We start from the raw sequence: 19,358 nt of genomic DNA, 5'->3' as shown, positions 1-19,358 counted from the left end.
ATTATTTGCTGAATGTAATGAGTTATTAGCTAATCTGATAGTTAAGTAGGTTGATTTTAATTAGTTGTGCTTTAATTTTGAATACTCTGTTGCCTCAATGACCTGACAATGTTGTAATAGTTTTCCTAGCATATATATTGGAAAGAGTTTATAGCGCATTATTGTCTTCAGCTTCAGGAATTAATCAATCAATCAATTCAAATGGCTTTGAAAGGTTTCAATCTATCTATGGCCCCTATTTCCCACCCTGGCAGGCGCAAAGTTTATTTTCATATTTTGCACATCTATTTTTTAAACAATGCGCCTAGGGGTGTGGTAATTAACAACCTAGGGAGTGGTCTGGCGCATTATCTAAAACTCACTATCGTACACTACCTAAAATGCATTACGCCACTGACCAAGAGAAACCTGGTCAGAAGTCAATCTCATTTTTGCTTTTTCATTTTTAACTAGGTGGCGCTATACATGAAATGAGTGGTTATGGGATGGGTTGACATGGCCCAGCGTGGACCAGCGCAGGACCAGAAACAGAGAGGGTAAGCTGAGTTTTGTCAGCACTGAATCAAGACGGAGAACGGGTCAAGATTCAAGATGTTTTGGATGATTATCATGTCTCCCTGTATGCAGTTTGCTTGCATGAAATGATTCCGTGGATTTTACACGCCAACAAACACGGGTAGGCCTATGCAGTGGCTATTCAAAATGACGTAAAAATGATGTCAAACACGGGTAGGCCTATGCAGTGGCTATTCAAAATGACGTAAAAATGATGTGCAATAAACTGACTCTTCAAATAGCCCAGGCTACTTTGGATTTGAGACTTGGCCCCAAATTGAAATGAGTGTTAGGCTAATGGTCCTGAATTTAAAGATGTTTCAGGATGGCACACAGCTAGACAACGAGGGCAGACAGAGCGACATGTCACTTATGCTAACAAAAACTATTTTTGAGTCACATAGTGGCAAATCTCATATGATGATGTATGTTTCTACAAAATGATTTGTGTTCTAGATCATTGGGCCCTATTGTGACAGTCTAAAGCAAATGGTCACTAGTCAAAAGCTTATTTAAATTTAGTAGGATGTCCAGTCCACATTGGGAGTGTTTTCATTAAGGCGTTCCTAGGTTTCTTAATTAGTCATGGGTGTGTTTTGGGCGTAACATCATTGAAACCAATGAGAATGACATCTGTCATTCCCTTTAACAGCACGAAGCGCAACTTTATGTCATTAGTTGATTGGTTGTCACCGGCTATGAAGAACAGCATTTCAATTTATCTGTTTTGAACTTTGAATAATTACGAGAATTTCTCATTTCTGCAGTGCATGTGCATCTACTCACCTCACTGGCTTTGGATTTGGTCTCCTCCAATGTGTGGACAAGCTCCACATTATCAAGCATATTTCCAGTGGAGGTAGCTAATTCTCTTAGCAGTGAATCCTCCAAATCTTTCAGAAGGCGTTTGTTCTCACTAGTCTCCTGAATCAACCGTTCACGCTGCTCCTCTAGCTCCTTCCGCTCAAAACCAACAATCACACTGAGTAATTGGTCTTCCAGACCTTTAAGTGTAACTGAGAGAGAGAAAAGAGAGAAATCTGTTAGAAATACATAAAAAAATACTTGATATACTTGAATCCTTTTAGGCAAGTCCCTTCACTCGGCGGCCATATTGTAATGCTTTTTCGGCCCTTATTGGGCATCTATTTCGGGCAGAACTGCGTGCGCAAGGCTTCACAAATCACGACACAACAACCTCTCTCTGGCTGCGAAAAAGCTGGTTTGTTTTCATTGAGCTCAATGCGATAGGCTAGCTAATAGGCTAACTGAAATAACACCATGCCAATCTCTAGGTATGGTGAAATGTATGTAATGATGTGGGGCTATTTCAATTTCAAAGGCCAAGGGAACTTTATCAGGATGCATAGTATCCTGGATCCATTAAATAACTGGTCTTTAAAAATAAAAATCTGCCTGCCTCTATGGGAATTCAACATAGGTTTAATATACTGTAGGGGTGTGAATATGTATGCACCCTGTATTTTAATGAAGAACATTTATTTATTTACAATAAATTATTCATTCACAAAGAAAATTGGTGTCCGAAAAGGTTGGATTTTTCCTCATGTTTTTAATTAAGGCATTAAGACCAATTTCCAAAAGATGAGAGAGAGATTTTTTATTCCTCTTTTTAGTCAACTTTAGCATGGGGGTGAATACTTTTGCAAGGCACTGTAGCACACTTAAATGTAATGCAATTGACCCAGGGTGCTCACAGAGTTAAAATAAAATAAACACAGTAATAAAACAAACTAGAGAATGTAATTCCAGGGAATTACGAGTGCATGAAAATGACGCTAGGACAGACATGGTGGTTGCACAGCTTAATAAAAGTTGATAGTTTAAAAGTAGACAGTTTAAAAGTTGAATATAGATTGGGAGTTGATCACACTAGTTGACTGAAAAGCCCAGGCTGCCAAACAGTTGTGGACAGAGGACACAATTGGCGGGAGTCATAGCTGATGACAACTGACAGTTGGATTGGTTCAAATATTTCATAGGGAATTATTGTAGTGAGGACTTTTATTTTGAAACAGCTTTGGGCAGAGGAAACAGTTGACGGGAGTCATAGTTGATGACAACTGACAGTTGGAATAGTTGAACAGTTAAAACGTTGGATAGTTTAAATGGTTAAATAATTTAATAGGGGATTATAGCAGTGAAGACTTTTATTTTGAAACAGTTGTGGGGAGAGGAAACAGTTGACAGGAGTCAAAGTTGATGACAACTGACTGTTGCTAGAGTAGTTATGGTGGTTGCTATGCTGGTTGCTAGGTTTTAACTGTGAATGTGGTTGCTAGGCTGTTGCTAGGGTACTTGAAGTTATTTCTAGGTTGTTGCTAGGGTGTCCATGGTGGCTACTATCAGAAATAAAAGAGTTATTACAGTGGTTTGCTAGTATAATCATCTTGGTTGCTATGGAAACTGACATAGATGCTTAATTTCAATGGTTGCTAGGTAGGTGGTGGTTTAATATAGTAGGCTAGAGGCATAGTTAATGATAACTGACAGTTGGAATGCAGAATGCAGAATGCAGAAAAAGCGTTAGAAGAAGAATAATAAGAAGAAATCGGATAACAGTAGATTGCATTTTCATGCACTGTAAATATAAATGATATCCTCCTGACTACCAGAGGTACATTCTGTCCTCTCTAGAGGACATTTTAAAACGTTAATTGATAACAAATGTATGGGGGTGGGGTTTTGTGAACTTCCTCTTTCTTTATTAAAATGTCCATGTGGTTAAGGACGCCATTTTCCAGGAAGAAAAAGAGGAAGTTCCCAAAACCCCACCTCTATAAATTTGATACCATTTAAAAGTCCTAAATGTCCTCTTTAGAGAACAAAAGGAATGAGCTCAGTAGTATGTATGGTGTGGGAGATATTCCCGTTTAGAAAGGTCCTCTAGAGCAGTGGTTCTCAACTGGTCTGGCTTTGGGACCCCCAATTTCCCATGTTCATAAAGTCGTGACCCATATATTGTAGCGTTCAAGCCAATGGATATTGTGAGCTACATGGTAAGCGAAGTGCCTGTAGGCCTACTTGTTTGGAACATGCGGATGTTTGGCATTAGCCTACATTTGTGAAGTCTTCAACTCTTGATGTCACCTTTCAAAGTACTCGACAGGTATCACTTTGACAGGGGTGCCTTGTTTTCATGTGGCATTTTAGTTTTGATGGTTTCATGCTCTCATGTGCCAGCCATCTACTGCAATGGGATTTTTTGTCCTATTTTGTCATCAGTTTAAGTGAATCCATATCCGAGCCTACTGTAGGCTACTTCAAATATTCAGAGTAGCAGCCTACTTGCGTTTACCACTAAAATTATGTCTAACATGACCTGTCACATAAACATTGTCTATGTCCATGGCAATGACTGATATGTAGGCTACGAATAAAGTTTATCAAAATAAAGGTCCAATATTAGATCTGATAAGGTAGCATTTTAAATTTTCCATTTATTTTTAACCACAAGCTCTGCGACCCACCCAAAACGGTTCCGCGACCCACTTTTGCGTCCCGACCCACCAGTTAAGAAACACTGCTCTAGAGAGGACAAAAAATAACTGAATACAAAAAATAATAGTAATGATAAAACTGAATATGATTGTAGATAAAGAAGACACAGTTACTAAAACTACTACTACTATAGGCCTAGAGCAAAATGTTAAAGATGGCAGCAAATATAATGCTGAAAAGAAATAGAAATATGATAAATAAACAAACAAGGGGAGAATTAATGGACATTAAAGGTAAAAGTAGTTTCTATGGTACAGGACTTAATTTCTATAGATTATTCCAGAGTCGAGTGGCAGCAACAGAAAAAGCCTTATCACCTTTTGCTTTTAGGATTGCATTGGGGACTGAAAGAAGATGTTGCGAGGGAGATCTTAGTGACCTAGAAGGACAGTAGGGACTTAAAAGATCACAGATACAGTATACTGTGGTGTCGTCCCATTTAGGGCTTTGAAAACAAAAAGCAAAACTTTAAAATGAATTCTGTATTTGACAGGTAACCAGTGGAGTTGGGCCAGCACAGGAGATGTGCAGATGTTTCTTAGTTCCAGTAAGGAGCCTAGCTGCTGCATTTTGGACTAATTGAAGTCTAGTCTAGATTATAGTTTCTAAGTCAGCATATGAGAGCCAGGGCTTTAATTTAGCTATTGTTCTTAATTGAAAAAAAGCTTCCATTAACACTATTACTGACTTGCTTATTGAAATTCAATGATTAATCTAGGTAAACACCTAACGCGTTATTAACAGCATTAATGCAAACCCATTTTAACGCCGTCAATTTTTTTAATCAGAAGATTAACATTCTTTTTGGCCTAGCAAACTTGGTACACAAAACATAGAGCATTCAAACAAAATCATAGAGTGGTCAGAGATACCAATATCAACAATTTCTAAGTTAGACACAGAGAAGCCAGACAAAAGTACAAGGTCTAGAGTGTGGTCTTTCTGATGTGTTAGTGCCATCACTGATTGAGTGAGGTCAAAACAGTCCACTATGCATAAAAACTCATGAACGAAAGGTTTTGATGGGCAACAGATGTGAATGTTGAAATCCCCTAGAATCAATAATTTGTCAAAATGAGTGGCCATGAATGATAAAAGGTCAGAGAATTCTTGATAAAAAATAGCACCAATTTTAGGTGGTCTGTACAGTACACCAGTGATGTAGTACTCGAGTCCGGTCTCAAGACTGATTTCTGCTTTCTCGGACTTGACTCGGACTTGTTCCTTCAAAGACTCTGTCTTGACTCGGTCTTGGACCACAGTGGGAGGAGAAGGACTCGTAATTTCAGACCGAGTCCTCGAGACCAACGCATTTTTTTATGTTCATATAAAAAAAAATCAAAATTAAATTTGCCCCTTGTTGGCCTTGGTGCCCCCTTCTTTCAATATTCTGCTTTGCGTCCGTTTAATAGCAATTTTTATTTAGCCTATAGCCTGTCAAAATAATCTTAGCATCACAGCGCAAACTAATTCAGTCTTACACAGTGGAGAAAATGACAGCGCATGGCAAGACAGAAAGTGCGTCCAAATTCACCCATTCTTCTCAGTTGAAATACTCGCAATCGCTAAGCCTACTCATCACACAGGCACATGTATCACATCACATGAAAGAACTTTTTCTCAGCTTTTAAACAGCCGCTAATTGCTGTGGTGAACGGTTCGCGAGAAAAGTAAATAATATAATTACATTTAATCATAACGTCTACATAAGGTGCTACACCCATCTCCCTACCCATTCATCTCGGTGGAATACTTCACGAACCCTTCGTTCAACACATGACAAACCATATATCAGAATAAACAGCAGACCTTACCGAACACAAAGGTGTAAAGCAGTCCCCTGTACAGTAGTTCCAGAGTATTCCGGTTAAATGTAATCTGCAGCAAGGTCTACATTCATGTCTCCAACTTTGGTCTTTAGGTTTCAAAATGTGTTTAAATCGTTCTTCATGATTTCATAACAGGCCAAATACAAAATAAATGTTACAAATATTGCCTAGATATAGGTAAATATTAAAATTAGATATACAGCTGAGTAAGAGTTTGTGAAAGGAGTCTTCATGATCAAAAAATGCTAAGCATGCATCTAGGTTGCATCAGTTTCTTAAAGCTGTGCTTGTTCAATACATGATTCCATAACAGGCCAAATATAAAATAAATATAAATATTAAATATAGCCTAGACATCTAAATATTAGATGATCAGATGATTTACAGCTCTATGTAATATGTATGTAACATGTATGTTTCATGTTTTTGTAATGTTTCATACAGTACAGTGATTCAGGTCTACTGCTGTGAATAGGCTAAATACAACTTTGATCATTTTTATAGCCTACTACTGTATAGATAACTTTGGCCTTGGTGCCCTGACATGTGGCCTTTGTGCCCCCCACCAAATATGCCCAACTGAAGGCCAAGTGGCCTTGCCCCTAAAATGGTGAAATTCCAAGCCTGGGCCTAACTGTTGATTATTAATTGGGGTGATATTAAATCATATGAAAACTGACATGTTTTTATGGTCTTGGTCTCGACTCAGTCTCGACTCCTAAAGGACTCGGTCTCGACTCGGACTTGCTTCCTCAAAGACTCGGTCTTGACTTGGACTTGACTGTATTTGAAAACCAACGGACTCGGTCTCGACCCTTCAAAGACTCGGTCTTGTCTCGGACTCGGCATAGGCGGTCTTGTCCCCATCACTACAGTACACTAATGCACAGAGGACAGGGGAATTAGCATAAAAGCTGAACCTCAAAAGTAGAGTAAACATCAGTTGGTATAATTCTACAATTAAAACAGTCTTTAAACACTGTTGCTAGACCACCTCCATGACAAGTAGACCTTCGGGAGTTGAAGAAGCTGCACTTAGGAGGGCAAAGTTCACCAAATGGAATGATATTACCGTTGTTAAACCAAGTGTCCGTGATGAATAGAAAGTCCAACTGACGAATGTAAAGTTGTCCTGAAGAATGAAGGTCTTGTTCGAAAGAGACCTCACATTCATTATAGCAGCTTTGACTGCGGAAGGGCTCTGGATGTGCTGCAAAGCTCGCTGGGATGGCGCACCAAACATCTGACGCTGTCAGAGATTAGCAGCATTAATTTCAGCGGTATTCAGTTCGGAGCGTAGGGAGTTGGTGTGTGACGAAGCTGGAGACACCAGGTGACAGTCTGTCTCTGCTGTTGTTGAGAACAAAGTTTGAACACACTGCAAGGTGCTGTGCTGTGTAGTTGGTAGGCAGCAAGCAGGGCACAGTCTTTAGCCCTCCAGGAGATGCGACCAGAGCCGCAATACAAATAAGGCTTCCGATAGGAAATCCCCACTGCTTCACAAACACGGCGAGCTTCAGCGTAGATGCTGGCTTTACAGGAGCAAAATTGTAGCTAGCACAAAGCCTCAATCTCCCAGCTGGACAGTCAACCGATTGAACCCAGTGCAGACAGGATGGAAAGGGAGAGAGGCACTGGCAACTGCCAGCTGCTCAACTAGGCCTCCTCAAAGAGCCAATTTAACTGATTGCACCTGTATCAACTGCTTTCTGCTCAACTAGGCCAACTCTCACTGTGTCTCTCAATTCTACAAGGATATAAGGCACATTCCTTCCATCCAGTCTATATACAGTATCCATCTTCTTCAAACCATTCACTCATCCACCCATTAAACTATCAACTATCAACTATTAATCTATCAACATCGATGAAACAATCTGCCCATCAACATCCATTAAACTTTCTGTCTATCAACATCCATTACACTATCTACATTTAACTTTTTAAACTATCTACTTGGTCTCAGGCTTTAAGCATACAATCGTTTTCATACACTGTTAGTGCCCCTGGATTACATTTTCTAGTTTATACTGTTTTATTTATATTGTCGATTTATACTGTTCCTTCACAATTATTGGGTTGAACATGCTGAGTGGTGTCATGTAAGGGCCCTGTTCATGTTGCACAGCACTTGTCATGACATTTTGAGTCTGTTAGGAGGTACAAAAGTACAGTTTAGAACATGCTCCATAAACTAGCTTGTAAGCACTTTGGCTGCTTTTGCTGCTAGCCGGCTAACTCGCATCAGACAGCACCGATTTTTTTCATGTTTTTTCTGATCGACAGTATTCTGTGAACATGATCAACTGAGCTCTGTGTTAAAATCGGCCGGATTTCTCCTTTAAATATAAATGTTTACATAGGAATAAGAATAAACGCAAATGTGTATTGAGGGAGCTATGAATATTTCTGTAAGATCTGTCTTGAATACACACACGGCAATGAGGTGCCTATGGTTGTTGGAGTAGGCATGACATCTAAGCTTAGAACTACTGTTGAGATGCTGTCAACATGTCCACAGTCAGTACCTTTGAAATTCTATAATTTCATTGATTATGATTTGTATTAATTTTATAATTTTATCAAATTTCAGAAGACTGGCACATTGGAATGCACTGATTCCCCCACAATATATTCAGTGGTGGTGCCACAGCAAAATCTTTACATGATCAGTAATAACACAACATTTACTTAATAACACTTAACACTATAATTATATGTTGAGCATTGTCAGTGGTATAAAATAGCATTTGTTTTTTGACGTGCTAGCTTTCACTATAAAGCCCATTCCGTGTTAATGCAAAAATGGTTTTGCTCAAAACTCAAATGTTTGAACTTGTTAACTACTGTAAATGGTTGTTTTTACTTCAGATATACACTTTAATGTTGCGGTGTAAAGAGTCCCAAACTTCACCCCATAGTCTTTTTTTCCTTCAAAGAGAGGGCCCACTTTGAAGTATTGTAATAAGCAGTTCTTATCACATATGTACTAATGATCTGTAGGTGCACAATAATACATTATGTATGGACAACATAGATACCTGATATTATATATTGTTACATAGGTTGTTACACTGTACTTCTTTATGTAGATACTCTGGAACAAGGACCCTGTAAAATAAAGTGTTACCGATATTCCTACCTGTATAATTTATGACCATGGCCTTTCCAAAGACAGCAGGGGAGTACTTGGGGTTGGCCAGTTTGGTGTTAAGGTAGAGCTTAAAGTTGGGATCATAGTCCACTTCTTTGTCACCAAGGATAATCACCTGACGACCCTCTGCTCCTTTCACATTTTTCTCCAGAACATTATCTATGACTGGGTCAATGTATTCATCAACATCTTGGAAGAGGAAGGGGAAGCCATATTTAATGGCCATCTCAAGTTGTTTCAGAAAGTCTGGATCATTGAACGAGGAAATCTAGAAAAACAAATGAAACATTCAAAATAAGGAACAGTTTTATTGTCTGTCAAAGTTTGCAAAACAGTGACACCAACTTGTGTGGTGGAAGGCAGTTTTGTAATAGATTTATTTAATTAGGTGTTAACATAGTCTGTTCAAAAAAAAAAACCTGCTGCCTTTTAAGATATCTAACAGGGGAGTGAGGCAACAAGTGCTGTTCGAAACCAAAAAAACTCTTCTTCCTGCCTTCTAAGATATACGCTTTTGAAGGCAGCATCGATGTATCCTTGAACACTGCAAAAAACATTTATCAAAGAAAATCATACAGTGTTAAGCAGTGTTGTAGTCAAGTCACTATGCCTCGAGTCCGAGTCCAGGTTCGAGTCCCCAGTGTTCAAGTCCGAGTCAAGTCCAAGTCATAAAAAAAAAAATTCCGAGTCGAGTCCACTACTCATCCGAGTCAAGTCCGAGTCGAGTCACTATTGATCCACCTCGAGTCCGAGTCGAGTCCCTATTGATCAAGTTGAGTCCAAGTCTAGCACTAAAGTAAGCATAGCCTACATGTCATTCCATTTTTTCCCATTGCAGATGAAATCCTTAAAAGCAAAAGCAAAACGGACAATCTTCTGTCTCCAAGCAGGGGTGCCATCACTTGTGTGAAAGTAGTATTGCTAAATTTCTTGCCAAACCCAATGTGTTGTATTTATTATATCGGAGAGAATACCATACCATAGCCATACCATAGCCTATAGGCCTACTCATAATAAATGAGCAATCCACATCCCAATCATACAGGCCATTAAGTCACATTATGCTGTTACAGACTGCTGACAATTGTATAGGCAGTGTTGTAGAAGTTCATACTTCACAAGAGCTAGATGGACGTTGGAGTAGGCCTATTTTGTAAGAGGTAGTGTGGATCATAAAAGGGCCTCCCCGGGCATTTTTTTCAAAATTCTGGCTGTTAAATAGCCTACACAATTTTAGCGCAGTTTGGGAGGAACAGAAAAAGAGCAGGGTCCGTCTTGGTAGCTTCTTTCTGACTCCTGTGACGTGAACACTGGCTACCTGCAACTGCATAATGTTATCACTTCACTGACACTATGGAGACATATTTCATGTCAACAATAGAGATGAAAACTAGGTTAGTTAGAAAACTCGGTTAACGGAGATGCAGATCATCCCACGAGAGGTTCAGTTTGTCAGTTTCACTTGCACAGACACGTAGGCCTTAATTGACACTCTACATGGACACTCTACTAGGCAATTTAATGTTATGCTTCCATAGTTTATGACACCAAAATTAAGAAGTAGGCCTATGCTATATCTGGATCGGGAAAACTTTTAGTTTATTTTTCTTTCATCCGATAATAGCCTGCTGCAAATTAACAGACAGAAGCACGGCAGGGCACGCTCCAAATGAAAATTAATGAATAGAACCTCGCTTCTCGCGTCAGTCAGGAAAAACACTGTTCACCAAGTCACGATGATCAGCTATCCAGCAGCAGTGTGTGATGTTTAGCCTAGGCTGAGTGTAATCTTAGGTAATGTCATGTAATGTATGAGAACTAATATTGCCTGGCAATACTACATTGAAATAGCGGCGGCCATGTCTCCAGGCATTTTGGTGTTAAAGTTAACGTTAGTTTGCTTTGCATGTGAACATGATGTGACTTGCGGTGTATGACACGAATCAGTAGCCTAACTTGAACTCAAATTAGTATTACAAATAATTTAGATATTAAAATCATATAGCAAATTATAGCCTAATGACATACTACAATTATAGCCTTATGATATATTACAAAAAAAAGTCGAGTCCTCGACGAGTCATCGCGAGTGCGAATGCACGAGTCCGAGTTCGAGTCATTCAGTGCTCAAGTCCAAGTCAAGTCACGAGTCTCTAAATTTAGCTAATGACTCGGACTCTAGTTCGAGTCTCGGACTCGAGTACTACAACACTGGTGTTAAGCAAGTGATCTTACGAGAGAGCGCTAAGTAAGTCTCTTTATACTAAAAACAATAACAAACTGTTTTTTTCATCTTAATATAACATTAATAACGCTTGGTAAGATTGCAGTGAAGCTGGCTAGTACCCATAAATCTGTGTGGCAACATGTGAAACAGCTGTGAAATGTCATAGGCAGAGTGCTACCAGGCTGCGCAGAACCCGTATGGAATGGGTAGTTAAGTAGCAGTAGGCAAAATGAACAAATAAAAGAATACAAACAAAAAAAGAATAAAGAAAAGTTACAACCAAACAGACAAACCACAGTTGGCCCTCTCACAGCCTAAACTAATACAAAAAACAAATAACACAAGGGAAAACAGTGTAAAACACTAAACCGTGTGCATTTGCTCTCTTTAAAAGCAGCAGGTAACAGCAACAACGCACCTCGACTTTTGGAAGCCTGCTAAAACGCCAGCACAATGGCAACAGCACACTCTACAGTCACCAGTCTTAGAATAAAGCCGTATTCTTCCAGCGACAACAACCACAAGCACCTATGCGCCAAACAATTCAAATGACCGGCATTGTTCTCCCAGAGAGGAAACTACGTATCTGATCACCACCCACGAGTGGGCGTGTGCACCAGCACTGCAGGTCAGCCTTTCCACATACATCCCTAGTTCACCGTCCCGGTAGCATATCTATCTACTGCCAAGGCCTGAAGGGGATGGGGAAAACATTACTTCTAGTACACTGGCAGAGAACTCATGTGAATCAGATTGTGGAAGGGGTTTGAATGCTGTCCGGCAGTATTATGAGTGGAATGTTGGCTGGATAGAACCGGATCAGGGTCTAGACCCAACTCCTCCAGGGGGCGCACGATTGGAAAATATTTACCTGCTGCCATGTTTGGGTCCAGCTCTGGTTCTTCCAAAGTGTCTGTGCTAAATGGTGCCGCTGCTGGGTGGTTGGTGCTGTTTGTGGGGGGTTGGACATCTGGTACGCTCTCCAAATAAGCCTTTGACAGTTGGTCAAGGCTAAAATTAACACCATCTTTTTTCTTTTGGCTTCTGATGCTTACTAACATCCCCCACAAGTCCTCCCTATTGCCCAAAACACTGTACAAATACGCACACACACACACACACACACACACACACACACACACACACACAGAGCGCTCCAGGTGTCGGTCCACATTGTGTGTACTTCTTGAGGCAGTTGAGGAAATTCGATGTTGGTGCACTTCTACTCTACCATCATAGAATCCATCCTCACTTCCTCCATCTTCATCTGGTATGCTGCTGGCACTGCCAAGAATAGGGGAAGACTTCAGCGCGACAGGCTGCAGCCTGTCTTCTCTCCAAAGTCTGTACACCTCCAGGACCCAGAGGTGGGCAGGAAAGATTGCTGCAGACCCCTCCCACCCTGTACACAGTCTTTTTGAGACACTCCCCTCTGGCAGTAGGCTGCGGTCCATCATGACCAGGACCTCACGCCACAAAAACAGTTTCTTCCCCTCTGCAATTGGTCTCCTCAACAAAACATAGCCCCCTTTCTGCATAGTGTTTTTGTCCCTGCATCTGCACTTTGTCATATTTGTATGTATAGGCCTATATTATATTATATTGTATTTAAATACTTCTTATGTGTCTTGCACCATTTCACCAAGTCAAATTCCTATCTTTTCTTTTTCGTGTGGAAAAGAAAAAAAAACTTGACAATAAAATGATTCTGATCTTGGCCCCTGGGAGGCTCAGTGCTAGTCCTGATGTGAGCTATGGCTACAGCTACCCTTAGCTGGTCTCCAACTTCAGGGTTACCTGGGGGTATGCCCTTCAAATGAGCCTGGGACAGCTGATCATGGCTAGAGTTGACACCATCTTGGTCACTGTGATGCTAAGCACTAGTCCTGGTGTGGACTATGGCTACCCTTAACAGGTCTCCATCTGCAGGGTTACCGAGGCCTGGCTCTGTCCCGATACGCCCATGAGGCTGTGAAGCATCCAGTGCTGGAAGGCTGGATGAATCTTAACTGATGGGAAAAGGTTCGGAGCGATGCATGGGGGCCCTCTTCCCCATACAGCCTGATCTTATAGTGTGTGGCAATTCCATCTAGACACTCCTCAATTTCATACTTGGTGGACTGGATTTTGTGGCGACTGTGAAAAAGATTCTTGCAAAAGATTAGAGTGCAAGGTGGTAATATCGGTATGGTGTCACAACCACCACGACTACGACATGCCGCAGCCTCTTCTAAGTGTCTAGCACTAGCATAGACAGAAGTCAGATACTCTAGATGTTGCACCACCCAATCAGTCGGTGGACTGTTCCCGTGGTCACCTCCAGTATTTCCAAGTAAGTGGTCGACTGGTGACTGTGGCTTCTGACTGAACATCAGCTCGTATGGGGAGTGCTGTGTGGACTGGTATATGATGGTATCATAGGCGAACAGGAACTGAGGGAGCAACTGGGACCATTTACACTTCTTTTCAGGGGGTAAACCAAGGGCCCTGAGTAAGTCTTGAAGTGTCCTGTTGAAACGTTCGTATTGACCTTCCCCTCTGGATGATAAGCGGTGGTTTTACTCTTTGTTATGCCCTAGATGTCACACAGGTGTTTCAACAGCTCCCCCTCAAAGCTGCGTGCATTCTCGGAGTGCATTCTCCTTGGCACGCCATACACATAGAACCATCTCTCAGTTAGAATCTAAACAACGGTGGAAGCTCTCATGGGTGGGAAAGGCCTGGGTAAACTTTGAGAAAACATCTGTGACTACCAGAACATTCTCTAGTCCTCTGCTAGCCGATCAAAGAGAGTAAATGGCGATTATCTCCAAAGGCTTAGTGGCTAACAGATTTCCCATGAAGGTTCTGGCTTTGGGTTGTTTTGCTTTAGCAACCACACAGTGCTCACACTCAGTACACCACTTTTGCACCTCATGCCACATCTGGGGCCAGATCTGTGGTTCTGTCCACCACATGATGGCCATGGTTGTTGTGTAGGCTAGTGAGCACACCTTGGGCAGTAAATGCTGCAGCACTGGATCCCTGAAAGGAGAAGCCTGGATCGCTCGGTACAAGGTCCCATCCACTTTCTGTATCTGGGGCCACTGCTTTATCAGCTGCTGGACTTCCCTTGGTTCATTCCTCCTGTCTTTAGGGTAGGTGGTCATCCCTGTTGCCAAAACCACAGACATCTGGAATTACAGGGATCAGTCTCTTGCAGGACTTTCAGGTCTCTTTTGGTTCGACCAGGGATGGTGTCCACCATACAAGATTCTGCCACCCAAGAGTCTTGGATAGGTGCACTCGAGGCTTGCATGTTGGCTATGGCAATCGGCAGGGGGACGTCCAGGCCATGTAACACAGATCGCAAAATGTTAGTGGGGCTTGTGGGGAGCCTAGAAAGGGCATCAGCATTGCAATTAGCTGTCCCAGGACAATGTTGTAATCAAAGAGGGCAAGCTGAGAAATCCAGCGCTGTTCCAGAGCGCCCAGTTTAGCTAACTGCAGGTATTGGAGGGGATTGTTGTCGGTGTACATAATGAATTTGTTGCCTAGGAGATACTCGCAAATTTTTTCTGTGATTGCCCACTTGACTGCAAGGAGTTTGAGTTTCATGGCACTATAGCCCCGGCTAGCAAAGGCTATTGGTCGCCGTAACCCATCCTTCTCCTGTGACAGAACTGCCCCCAAACCTGCATGGCTTGCATCAGTCTCTAAGATAAAGGGATGACTGAAATCGGCATAACCGAGGACTGGCGCTTGAACAAGCCATTCTTTTAAGGCTCTGAATCTAGAAAAAGTTCTGAAGGCAAACCTGAACTTAACTACATCCAATGTTATCTAATCCAATGTCCAGATGTCTGTAATTGAAATGTATGCAAATTAATGCATAATTAATGAGGTATTGTTAAACTACATCCGTAAACATATATTTTCAGAAAACGTATTAAAAATATTGTCTCAACATAAATAATCAACTAGTGAAGTTTCATAAGAATATCAAGGAGTTAAATTTTTTACCCAATTCACCCGTTCTATGTTGCCTATGGAGGCCAGTTTTAGGCCGCAAATGCTAATTAGCAGGTTTAAAACTAAAAATTCAGCTAAATAAATATGATATTCAGAATCAGCACCCAAATAGTAGGCAAAATACCCTCTTTACCAGCATTTTCTCATATTTGACCCCCAAGTGATAGTAGTCCCAGTCTTAATTGACCTGTCGCTAAGCCCCGCCCCCCATTGTTACCGTGTGAAACTCGGACAAACAAACCAGACTTGATTAGAAATACATTATTGAAAATGGCAGCTGACAGTATATCAAAGCAGGCTTATATGTCTTGAGTATCAGCAATATTTTCAGTGAATGTTAGACTAGCAGTACTTAAAGGCTTATTGTACCGAAAATAAACCAAACCGTGATTTGAACACCGAGGTACGCACTGAATATTTTTGTGTACCATTACACATTACACCCCTACAGATAACACGTTTTTGCAATACCAAAAATCCTAAACGTCATCCTACACTGAGATAAGAAGTTTCAGTAGTGAGGCCCTTGATTTTGATCATACATTATAGTACGTCCAATTCAAATTAATTCAAAACAATAATAACAAAATAATTGTCAACATGTCAGAAATATGTGCCTTAAGGTTGTTCTTCTCCTCTTTCTTCTTAATCCAGTTGAGGGCCTGCTGCTGGGGGTCGATACACATTGGGAAGCGGCTTGCTCTTGTAGTAAGAATTCCATTCTGCACTGACAATTCATCAGGGGGTAGGCCCTCTGAGCCCCATCTAAAAAAAAAAAATAGTGTCATTTTCAGTCCCTCCAGGAATGCAAACATGAAATCCCATCACACAAATTCAACTATTTCCTATATTACTTATGATGAGTCTTATTTCATGTAAAACCCTGGTTATGAATTTGGTGTAAACAAAGCAACAATATCCCATCAAGGTCTTCAAAAGCCAAAGTCCTGAAACCACAGCTACTACAGGGGTGCGTTTGGAAAGCGTAGTTAGTTCCGGCGCAACCTTTGTAGTTAGAACCCTAGTTCTTGGATTTGGTGTTTCTAGAAAGCTTAGTTTGAATTCTCAATCGCAAAAAGGTTGGAATTACTGTCCCTGAGCAGTCATATTTGTGTCGTTACTTGGTAGTTCCGGTAAGTGATGTCGTCAGTGTCAAATGATAGGACAGGAACCTAATCAAAAATCATAAAGTGGTCATGTTTCTTGTGACTCAATGATTGTGCTATGTTGTTGTTGGCTTAATTATGATATCAAAGAGAAATAGACCTCCCCTGTTGGGCTCATTTTTGCTATTTATGTTAATTTGAGTGTTTACGTTTTGATATGCTAGCGTTATGATCTTCATAGACTGCAGAGATTAGCATATTGATCAATGCTATAGTGGCTAAACCAGGTGACTTGTTGTCCCGATGTTGTAGGTTTGATTCCCATGTTAAATGAGATTGTCCTTTTGCTTCTGACTGCCTCTCTGCTAACGACCCGGCAACAGTTTGGAAAGGCCTGCAACAGGTCACAAATTACAAGAGACCATCATCCTGCAGAAAATCCCAGACTGGCTGATGACCTGAATGACTTTTATTGCAGGTTTGAAAAGCACCCATTATCACACCCCTCATGCACAATAGGCATCCCCTCAACACCCAACCCCCTCCCCCCACCTGCATTAACAATCTTCGAGAAGGATGTGTGCCAGCTCTTTCAGAAGCAGAAAACCAAGAAGGCTCCAGGACCTGATGGTGTGTCCCTCTCTTGTCTGCGTGTCTGTGCTGAACAGCTGGCGCCAATCGTCATGCAGATCTTTAACCAGTCCCTGGAGCTGTGTGAAGTGCCCTCCTGCTTCAAACGCTCCACCATCATCCCAGTCCCCAAAAAATCCTCCATCACAGGATTAAATGACTACAGGCCCGTTGCCCTGACTTCTGTGGTCATGAAATCCTTTGAAAGACTGGTGTTGAGCCATCTGAAGGACATAACAGGACCCCTGCTGCAGTTTGCCTAATGGACAAACAGGTTGGCGGATGATGCCGTCAATATGGGACTGCAATTCATCCTGCACTACCTCAACTCCCCAGGGACGTATGCCGGAATCCTGTTTGTGGACTTCAGCTCGGCATTCAACACCATCATGCCTGAACTCCTACATCAGAAGCTCACCCAGTTCTCAGTGCTTGCCTCTACCTGTCAGTGGATCATCAGCTTTCTGACTGACAGGCAGCAGCATGTCAGACTGGGGAGCATCTCATCCAAAACCCGGTCCATCAGTACAGGCGTCAAAGGGGTGTGTCCTTTCCCCTTCTCCCTCTACACTAATGACTGCACCTCAAAGAGTCCATCTGTAAAACTCCTGAAGTTTGACAGTGATCAGCAGCTCTTTAGGCAGATTATACTTTCTTAGCTGTCTCAGGAAGTATAACCTTTGCTGGGCCCACCGTCATTGGTTTGATCGAGGATGGTGATGAGTCTGCGTACAGGCAGACAGACAGCTGGTCCAGTGGTGCAGTCTGAACCACCTGGAGCTTAACCCCAAGAAGACTGTGGAGATGACCGTGGACTTTAGGAGAAGTACCCCCCCCCCCCCCCCCCCCCGCCATTCAGAACGACACAGTGTCCAATGTGGATTCCTTTAGATTCCTGGGATCAACCATTTCACAGGACCTAAAATGGTCTCTCCAAATCAACACTATCCAGAAAAAGGCCCAGCAAAGGTTATACTTCCTGAGACAGCTAAGAAAGTATAATCTGCCTAAGGAGCTGCTGACCACTTTCTACTCAGCCATCATTCAGTCTGGCATCTGCACCTCCACCACTGTCTGGTTTGGGTCTGCCACCAAACGGGACAGGGCCAAACTGCAACGGATAATTATGGCTACAGAGAGGATCATTGGAGCTGACCTTCCCTCTATCCAGGACCTGTACTGGTTCAGGGTCAGGAAAAGGGCAGCAAAAATCTCTATAGACCCCTCACATCCTGGTCACAAACTGTTCACCCTCTTTCCTTCTCATAGATGATACAGGGCATTGTTTGCCAAAACCAGCTGACACAAAGACAGCTTCTTCCCCCAAGCAGTCACTCTGTTGAACACTCAGTAACAGCCCCCACCCTTAAGGGTACTACATACTCGCCACTCCCGACCGGTAGCGTGACAATGTGACGTCAAAATTGTGTCATTTCCTCTGTTGCACGAGAAATTTCAGCCTCGCGCAGGCAGGTTGTGCACAGGATATTTTTTTTCAGATGCGCGCGACAAGCAGGATGAGCTTGAAGCCAAGATCATGGAGCATGCGGCCTCTATACAGACATCAACCACATTCAGGCATTTCATATAGCCTAGCCCACATCTTAAATAAACATGATGTTTGAATAGTCAGTTGGAGAAGAGAGGGAAATTAACCTGGCTAGGTTACCAGCGAGAGTTCTGATTTTTAAATAGTTTGCTGGATAAGTTAATGAAGCTACCAGAGAGAGATGTAACACAGGGAAGTAAGATGAAAGAACTAGGACCCAGGGACATGCCAATAATCTAGCAAAAGGTAACAAAGATATGTATTTTCAACCAAAGGATATCTAAGACCTGAAAAAAAAAACCTCTTTCCACCTTAAGAAATTACACAAACTCATCTCTCAGCACCAGCCAGCTAGCTAAAATTTCCCTCGGGATGAATAAAGTATCTATCTATCTACAGTATTTAGCTGCACACACTTTGGAAACTAGATGGTAATGATGGTAGTTGTGAATAGCAGCAACCGAAGTCTGAAGTATCATCACAGAGGGTAGTTTTTACTGCCATTGAGGCCAATGCCAATTCAGGAGAATATTGCAACTAGTGTCGCGACCACCACGCACAAGTATAAATGGTTACGCCGCTCACATTGCCACGTTACCAGTCGGGAGTGGCGAGTATGTACTGTAGAAGCCATTACACTGAACAAAGTCAATCAACACTGTTCTGCTCATCTACCTCATGTGTACTTCAACCTTACAGTTACAATAGTGTTATTAATACATTATCATTGCATTGAACTGTCTTGCACTATATTTATATTTAAAGGAACCATATG

General features: G+C 41.7%; 1 protein-coding gene across 2 annotated transcripts in view; it reads right to left on the bottom strand.

Annotated features, from left to right (window-relative positions):
• The window catches only part of dnah10 (dynein axonemal heavy chain 10), a 313,740-nt gene that overhangs the window by 41,370 nt on the left and 253,012 nt on the right, over nt 1-19,358 (bottom strand). For both annotated transcript variants that reach the window (XM_042101375.1, XM_042101376.1), the window contains 3 exons: nt 15,916-16,063; nt 9,049-9,328; nt 1,342-1,571 (listed from right to left, as the gene is read on the bottom strand). In XM_042101375.1, the coding sequence (XP_041957309.1) occupies nt 1,342-1,571; nt 9,049-9,328; nt 15,916-16,063 (658 nt within the window). The remainder of the gene's footprint in view (nt 1-1,341; nt 1,572-9,048; nt 9,329-15,915; nt 16,064-19,358) is intronic.

This window comes from Alosa sapidissima, chromosome 8, assembly GCF_018492685.1.
Source record: "Alosa sapidissima isolate fAloSap1 chromosome 8, fAloSap1.pri, whole genome shotgun sequence".
Taxonomy (NCBI): domain Eukaryota; kingdom Metazoa; phylum Chordata; class Actinopteri; order Clupeiformes; family Clupeidae; genus Alosa; species Alosa sapidissima.
The sequence above is the reverse complement of the archived record's forward strand: the minus strand, read 5'-3'. Positions and strand labels throughout refer to the sequence as shown.